Raw genomic sequence first — 8959 nt, forward strand, 5'->3', positions numbered from 1 at the left:
CTAGGGGAGCAGAGGCTCTCGGTCCCTATTCACAGCTCTCTCCCCGCAGCAGGAGCCTCATACGGCAGCGCTACTGGAAATCTGAGTCTCAAATCACTCGTTTGGCAAAAAGCCATAGTCCTAAAAAGCAAATTGGAAATGTAAGAAACTTGAGTGTGCTGCTTATTTGGAATAATAAACAATTGTTAATGAAACGGGGATGAAATTCATCCAAGTAGAGTCCCCTCCCTTTGTAAAATGGAAAAAAACAAGCTTTAAAACGTGAAGTGATTTTGCTTTAACCGGGCCGCGTGACTTGGTTCCAAGAGCCAAACGAGCAAGAGGAAAGGAGGTAGCCAGAAGCAGATAACCACATGCTCAGGGGACTCTAAACCAGAAAAACAGAAAACATGTTCATGTTCCAACCTGAAAACACGGGCAAGCTATTTTTCACTCCTGCAAACACCTGGCTGGCTGGTGTGGGCTGATAACTGGAACAGTCTGTAGCTGTCCGTAGACCTATCTAAAGTGTATGATGAAGTAGGATTTGCGTTGTGTGTTTTAGCAATACGAAAACTTGTTCTTGAAGGCTCGGTCCCAGCAGATGCTGTGGTTGCTTAGCCTTGGCCCTCGGTCTTTCCGTGCCCTGCAGCAGCACATGTTAATCACAGTGCTTCAGTGGCTAATGCTTTTGCTGGGCCGTCTCAGACTGCCACATCCCCTGTACTCCCACCTGGATTTGCACTGGTGTCTGCAAACTACGTCACAGCCACTGCTGAAAGCCCATTTCTGGAGTGCCTACTTTAATTTATAGGGACTGCAGAACATTTGCTGGTAAGATCCTCTCTGGCTGGCTGCTGCACTGGTGAGGTCAGGCATGTGGGAGCTTCCCTCAAGCTGATGGCGAAATAATGACCTATCTTTTGGGTGTGACAGGGCCTGTGTTCTTGGTGCCAGAGAAAGGAAAGGGCTGGGCATTCCTTGAAGTTTGCTTCCTAAAAAGAAGCCGAAATTTTCCATTAAGAGGCACCTGCCATGCGGCTTCTTGAAAAGCTGTGCAGTACTAAGGTATAGGCAGCCAAGCTCGCCCCCTTTCCTTGATTCTGTCTAAAGGAGGGGAAGAGTTTTTGTTTTTTGGTTTGTTTGTTTGTTTTTTTAAATTAGTATCCTGTCTGCAAATGAGAATCCATCTTCCGCAGAACTTTAAAAATAATCCCTGCAATCTGACACGGATCCGCCTCCGACTGACTGTCTAGACATCTGTACTGTCCGCCTCTGCTCAGTATCTCAGTTCTGGGGGGTGGAAGCTGGTCACCCTGTGTTTTGTGACAGTCCATTGCAAGTTCCTCAGGCAAGAGCTGTCTGGTTATGTGCGTCGCAGCACTCCACATGTACCTCGATTGTGCTCAAGAAATCGTGCAAATCCAACAGCACCGAGCGGCTGACTCTGAGCCACTCCACAGCAGGCATTGGTAAAGATACTGAATACTTGTGTTCACTTCCACAGCAGTTCCTTGGATAGATCAGTGTCCTGTAAAGTTGTGATCTGCAGTCTTTTGGGCCAAACAGGCTCTCGAGACAGGAGAATTTCTTCCTGAGTAGAGTCCTTATTTCTGACGCAGCTTGGAAGCTGGAGAGATTTCCCTCCCTAAGCGCTGATGACAGCCGCTGCTTGCCCGTGCAGCAGGCACGAGTTACCTGCCTTGGAGGAAACCTCCCTAGATAGTTTTTGTCCCTGACATAACTTCTTGGTCCTTGATGGTGGTTACTCGGGACATGACGGGTGGACTGTCTGGCTCACGCTTTCTTAATACACTGGGATTGTTTCCTTGACGTGAGATTTGTGGAGGAGAAAATGCAGAGGTGTGTGCAGTTGGTAGATGCGAGATCAGCCCAACGGTAGAGTTCCCAAATCTTGATGCTTGGACCCTGTTCTGCCTTGTTACCAGATGACACTTAATGCTGTGTGCTGCGGTCTGCTCTGTATCATTTTCAAGGGGGAGGTTCAAACTCCCGAATGTTTTCCTGAGCCCTAGTGTTCACTTCACTGCTGATGTTTTGTTCCCTTCTCTCTCTCCTAGAGTGTGAGCCCATAGAAGCGATAGCAAAGTTTGATTACATTGGCCGAACTGCACGGGAGTTGTCCTTCAAAAAGGGGGCTTCTCTTTTGCTTTACCATCGGGCTTCAGATGACTGGTGGGAAGGACGCCACAATGGAATTGATGGACTTATTCCTCATCAATACATCGTTGTTCAAGACACGTACGTCACCTGTGTTAGACCCTGCGTGGGGATGGGGGCCACTGAATGCTGGGAAAATTTGGGCACACTTAAAACTGTGCAAGAAAAACCATTCAAACTTGAACATCTGTGCTGAAGTGTTAGGGCCTACACTGGCTTGTAGGCCTTTCAGCCCCCAACACCGCAAGCTTCTCCATGTCAGATGTCAGAAGCAGGTCCATGGTCCTCTTGCCCTTGTTGGGCCATTGTGGTTAAGACACGATTGTTTCAGAAGCCAGCGGCACACAGTGCCACAGCCTTTGATTCTGCAGCTAGAAGGACCAGATGCCTGTTTTTGACTATTGGGGGGCGGGGGTGGGGAAATGAAGGGTAGGTGGCAGGGGAGAGCCTTTGGGCTCACACTCGTGTCCCTTGAGCTGTATTAAGACATTAACTACCATGGCACTGTGCCTTCTTGTGCAGGAGAAACCCCACAGACATCAGTGGGCTTCCATGTAGGCGCAGGGGTCCCCTTCTCCACAACTTGCTGGTTCAGCATCTTTGCTGTCCAAGGGTTTGTATGCACACTGCGCTTACACTAATGTAATTGGCCTTTATACTAGAAAGGACACACTCCTGCCTTTATATGGCCCTGCACTGGTGTAATACACTTGTATTTGTGTGAAATCAGGGACAAAATTATACTTGTGTAATTCACACCAGCGTAGTTGTATCTGTTGCTTATGGGAGAGTAGCCGCTTTCTCAGGCAAACCGGCTATTACCTGCTCCCCCCAGCGGCAAGTCACAGTCACAACAGCCTGCTTCATGCAGCTATCCCACAATACCTGGTTGTCTATCTGCTTCCTATCCCGGTGCAACTTATATCTGCATATAAAACTAGCACTAATGCAAGGAGGGGGTGTTATCAGGACCCTAAGTCCGGTATTTGAGTGCTGTTCCCTTGTTAGGCACAGAAATCTGGGTCTCTGATGTGGAGTGCAATTTGTTCCTCACTCTGTAATGATAAAAAGGCATGTGGGTGGGTGCAGCAGCCCCTTCTGACACAATATCTTTCCCTCCTCCCCTAGTGAGGACGGTATTTCTGAGAGATCCAGCCCCAAGTCTGAAATAGAAATCAACTCGGAGCCACCTGAAGAAAAAGTGACCGCCAGAGCCAGCGCCAACTGTCCAAGCGGCAGTCACGTTGCAGATATTTACCTTGCAAACATCAACAAGTAAGAGCGCTCTTGCATTGGCATGAGAAGCTCAGGACTGAGGGCAGTGGGTCATTCTCTTTCTTGAGGAAAATATTGGAAATAGGCCTACTACTCTTTCCTATCCGCTTCTGCTGCTTCCTGCTCATTTCCACTCCGTTGCTCAGCTCCCTTTTCTCCAGCCTGCCCGAATCACTTTTATGCACGCCCTCTTCATTCCCACACCGCCATTCCACTTCAGCCCTGGGCCTAAAAAAATAAATGCCTCACTTTGTCTTGTACGCTCTAAACAGATGCTTTAGTATGTGGCAGATCCACCAAGATGTAATATTTTGTGGCCTGTTGCTGTTTGTGTCGTGTTAGAGCACGCAAGCTCAGGCCTTCGTTATGGTAAGTCTGGTGCGGTCACTTGGGAAGACAGGCCCTGGCAAGAGGAGTTTACAGTCATGAGTTAGAGAAATAAGTCACACCTTGGCACAACCTTCACTGTAATTGCTCTCTCCCAATCTCTCACGTTGTTCATATCCTTTGGGCCAGGGATATTTTGAAGTGCGTTCTCGAGATGTTCAGTGAGTTTGTGGTTGCTGTAATGCAGCAATAAGAAAGGGGAAAAAAAGGTATCTTGCATTCAGTGCTGTCCATAACGACCTTTCACATAACTTTTTTCCCAAGGCCAATTGCTAACTATGAGTGCCGCACCATTGAAACCACAAGCTTCCCATTGCCCCAGTTTGATCTGTTCAGCGAGGTGTCGACGTGCTAGTCTGTTGAAGAAAATCTGGAGAATGAAATTGTCTTGCTTTTTCTTTCTTTTTTTTTTTCCCCCTCCAAGGCATTGTTATTCCCAAATCTTTCAGTTCGTTTCATTGGTATAAGATAGCACGCTAGGTTACCAAAGCAACTCTCTCAGTAATGGAACTGAGTACCCTAAAGCTACTAGTGCTGTTAATTATCATGTTGCAGAATTGCTTATCGACCTCTGGGGCACAGATGGAGAACTCTTAAAAAATGTTTCCTCTGTGATGCTGTTAGTGCCAAATGATGGGCCCAGTCCTCAGCCGGCGTGCAGCCATGTGGCTTTATTTAATACCAGTGAAACGAGTGGTGCGTTTTTACCTGCTTGATGAACCGTTCAAGTGTGGGACTGTATCGGGTGTGGAACAGCTTGCACCCTGGCAAGTTCCGTTTTGGAGATGCACCATCTGCTGCAGAGCTCTGCTCCTTGTTGCGGTACCCTGCATGACGCTTTTGCCAGGGAAGGTGTGATTTTTAGCAGCAGTAGCATAAGACTTTTTTTGTGTGTGTGTGTGTGTGTGTGTGGTTTGAATCATCTGACCTATGTGCTAACAGAGTGGGGCAAAACAGATCAGATGGTTTCACTGTGGCTGTTGTGCCACCCACTGAATTAGTTTTTTGATGCCAAAATCCAGCTAGAAATAGTACGCTTGTAGCAGTTACTCGTGCAGCCTGCACTATATATAAATCAGCCTTTTCCTTTAAGGCATGCCAGGCTGCCTGCTTTATAGCCCGCAGCAGTCTTTCTAGAATGGCCATGTCTAATGTGTATGAAACCATGCTTTCAGACTGCGTGTTGCTGGGGGATGTTATGGAGATAATTTTGGGGGGCCAGCTTGTGTACTTTTCAGTCTCGTACACCTATAGCACGGCATAGATTATCTATTGTGGCCTTGCTTAGGGTATAGAAAAGGCATGTTTCTATAAGCAGCAAATGACTGGCTCTTGTTGCTAACGCTAAACATCCTTTAAGGCAACGTGCCTACCTGTTTTTAAAAAGAATGACATGATGCCTTTGCCCCAGAGTTTTAATAGATTTTCTGTTATGCACCTTAGCCAAAAAGACAACCTCTGATGTAATAACCAAAAAAATCGGTGTCTAGATTAGCTGATGGCACAGAGGGGTTTTTGGTTGAAATGACAATTTTTCCTTTGTTACCGAGTTAAGTGCTTTTCCATTTAGTCTTTTGCATGTGCTAGGAAGGTGTACAACTGTTTGTAGTCTAATTGGCTTCCTTATGACAGATGTTAAGGTGGATGGTTGTAACGTTGTATGATGATGCCCTGAGCAATGATGGAGGTTACTAATAACCCAGCCAGCCACGGGTCTCCTTCCGCTGCCGTCCGTGTTGTCTGGGGGAAACCCTGTTTCGAGGTCTGGCTCTCTGTGGGTCTCTTCTCATGTTGGCTTGTTTTGCTTTTGCAATTGAAGGCAAAGAAAGAAGCCAGAGTCTGGCAGCATTAGGAGAGCTTTCCGTCAAAGTGATAGCCATGGGCTGACAAGCTCTTTGGCTGAACCAGCCTCTCCAGGAGCCGGAGCCAGTTCTAGACCTTCATCTCAGCCCATTATGAGCCAAAGTCTCCCCAAGGACGTTCCTGATAAATGTTCCATCAGCGGCCACGGCAGCCTTAATTCCATCAGCCGGCATTCGTCCCTGAAGAACAGGATAGAGAGCCCACAGATCCGGAAGACCGTGACCACAGGAAGGTCAAAGAGCTTCAACAACCATCGGCCCATGGATCCTGAGGTCATTGCTCAGGTAAAGGAGACCCTTTAGCATAAGGGAGGTTGGCTTCTGTTTTCGTAAGGGACGCACCAAATGGTTTTAAACCTAATTGTATTCATTCTGGGTAAGCGCTGCTTCTTAGCTCAGCTTTGCTATGCTTAGGGGAAGGATGCGTTCCAACCCTTTGCATATGTGAGCACTTCATGGGCTCGGAGACAGATGCTGAACATCCTGTGCTTGTCACTCACGCCTTTGCATGAGCCATAAGTGTGTATCCACCCCCTCTTCCCTCCCCCACCCCTGTTTCTTATATCACTTACAGCATAAAAAGGTTGTCCAGAGAAACAAGGAGTTTGCAGACCCACACAGTGACGTTTGGCTCCCCGTTTTTGCCACGGCACCTGTTTGTGCTGGTCCATACAGCAGAGACGAGGGTTGCAGGGTATATTTGAGCGTGTTGATGGGGCAAGGAAGCAAGATTTTTATCATGAGGTTGGCCACTCTGCCTACCCATAGATGCTTGCCCACCAATTGATCTAGCCTCCCAGCTTGCACTTCCGCATCCTTTTAGGGGAACGTAAATCCATGCCTCAGTTTAATCATGTACCCTCGTCATGTGTAAGGCAGTGGGACTGTGTGTGTGTGAGTAAAGATAAATGACTCAGGCCTTTATGCCACAGAAGCTGTGACGCGTTCAGTATTCAGAACCCGCAGCTTCTAAGGTGTTCATTACAGAAAACTGATACTGATTTATCAGGAAAAAAACATTCAACATTCAAACTCTGGGGCCTGAGAAAAGCAGGGGACTTGGTATCAGTTTGAAGCCTTTTTACCATCTGAGCGACTTTGACTGTTGGTGAAATTTTGGAAGCATTTGCAATAGCGCAGTCAGAATAAAAGCGATGCTGGCTCTGTTCTGCTTTCGTAGCAGCGTCTTTTCGTGTTTACAGACTCAGATACGTGGTAAGAAGCCACCTTCAAATAAAGTTGCCTTTGCATTTTGATTTCTTAAGGCAGGTGCTTGCGGGTGTGGGGAAGGCTGCCCTAGTGATGTGTTCACAGCTGTTCCTTCGCCCCACAGAGATGTTTTCTGCATTTTTAGACTGAGTCAGCATACAGGACACGTGATGGGGAAGCAGTTTTCACCTTTGTTTTTGCTACCCAGCTCTCGGAGAGAAAGTGGGGTTTTTAATCTTTCCTCATTTCAACCCTCCCTAGGTATCTCCCTCTCTCACTTAGGTTTTGACATAAATACTTCCGTGACAAAATCCTCTTCTCTGATTTATCCATCCCTCTCTTCACAGAGATGTCTCCAATAATCTCTTGGTGTTTTGGTACCATGGGCCATAAGAATCACGACTTGTGTCAATAGAAACAGCCACCAGGATCTGTAATTACTGTGTCTTGGCTTGGCCTGTCCACCACAGAACAATACCAGGGCATATAAAACAGATTCAAAACAGCCAAACGTTTGAAGGAAGGCTTAGATTGCAGGGAGCTAGGGCTATCGATGCAAGTACTGGAGTGAAATATTACAGACTTCCCTTTTCACCAGAGGTTCATGCCGTGTTCCCCGTTCCAAACCGTCCATACGCCTGCACATGCATGCTCGTCCATGCCAGCTGCTTTTTTTCAGTATGTGATGGATGTGTCTGAGGCTCAGGAGCACTTGGCTCTCAAGTTTCAAAGTCAGCTCTGAGGTACCCTGAATGGCTAATGTCTGCAGACTTGCGAACCAGAAGTAACAGGATTTCCAAAGCCCCCCCAGCCCTGAAAAAGTGGATAAGTGAAAATTACCTGAACGCCTCCTTACAGGTGAACCTGTGACACTAGATAGCTTATACTCGATGTCAGGTTATCGTACCATTAACACTGGCCTTTTGTTCAGGGTCCAAGTGAATATCTGTTACATCCTCTGCTGGGGTGTTGTTTGGCCTTTGCCGTATCTGTAGCCTCAGTTCTGTCGGAGGGTATTGTACGGTTCTCACTGCCTTGCTTTTTTATTCTTGTTAGACTTTAGCTGAAACAAATCAGTCTCTTTGTCTTTCAATTAGGCTCTCACTTAAGTTTTTCTCTTCAATCTCCTCTTCCTGTCAGAATAATAAACTCCAGTAATTCGTTGTTTCCACTGGAGATTAGAAGCTTTAAAAAAAATAAAAATGGCTGCATTAAATTAGCACTCCCCTTTCATGTCCTCTCAAGTGTCAGTTCAAACACCATCTTGTAATCATCTGACATTCTACATATCTTTCATAGATCTGTAAGTGTTTTAAAATCTGCTTGGTCTGGGGATAGGATTGGAGGCGTTAGGTTACTGTCTTTGGTTCCTTTTACCACTCCTAGACTGAGCTTTACCTCCCCCGCTTGCTTTAAGGGGGGGGAAAAAAAAAAAAGCAAAAAAAGCCTCTAAGGAAGCTAGAAAGCTGTAGCCACAATATGAGTCATGGAAAGGCTAAACCCTTCTGCTCTCCTGTGAATTCTGTTATACCAGCGGACTCCAACCCATAGCTGAATCCTTAATAAACTTCTAGGTCTTGATGTAACGCCCACCAATTTTACTTTGGTCTCGAGGAGCGCCTTTGTAGCGCTGTGCTTAGTTCCCATGATATTATATAAGCTGGAAAGGAACTATCGATGCCTTGTTCTTTTGCCGTGCGTCTCCAGCATCCTCTGCAGATTTTAAAACTCAGTACAATTTACAGTTCTGTTTATGAGATTTTCACAGGAGATTAAAAGCACCTGCGTAAGACCTGAGCTGTTGAGATGGCTGTAACAGATATGCACTGCAGGGTGATAGGATTCTCCGAGTCCCAGCAACCAATGCAGCAAGCAGCTAACATCATGCTTTTGTTCTTTCAAAGAGCTGCTCTCTCTGATATCATTGGAAGATTATCCCTGTGTGCCAAGACAAAAAAAAGGGACAAGAGATCCGTATCTTTTGAATTGCAGGCTTTTCTCCTAGTAGTTTGGGCCAGGAGAGGATTTTATTTGCATCTTCAAAGTCCAGGAGAATTCAGGAAAAA

The 8959-nt window shown here is 46.5% G+C and overlaps 1 protein-coding gene across 2 annotated transcripts in view; it reads left to right on the forward strand.

Moving 5' to 3' along the window:
• Positions 1-8959, forward strand: part of SRGAP2 (SLIT-ROBO Rho GTPase activating protein 2) — a 206589-nt gene that overhangs the window by 186064 nt on the left and 11566 nt on the right. For both annotated transcript variants that reach the window (XM_019514009.1, XM_019514010.1), the window contains exons 19-21: positions 2061-2241; positions 3289-3435; positions 5642-5969. In XM_019514009.1, the coding sequence (XP_019369554.1) occupies positions 2061-2241; positions 3289-3435; positions 5642-5969 (656 nt within the window). The remainder of the gene's footprint in view (positions 1-2060; positions 2242-3288; positions 3436-5641; positions 5970-8959) is intronic.

The sequence above is a fragment of the Gavialis gangeticus genome, unplaced genomic scaffold (assembly GCF_001723915.1).
Source record: "Gavialis gangeticus isolate Ggan-Ray unplaced genomic scaffold, GavGan_comp1, whole genome shotgun sequence".
NCBI lineage: Eukaryota > Metazoa > Chordata > Crocodylia > Gavialidae > Gavialis > Gavialis gangeticus.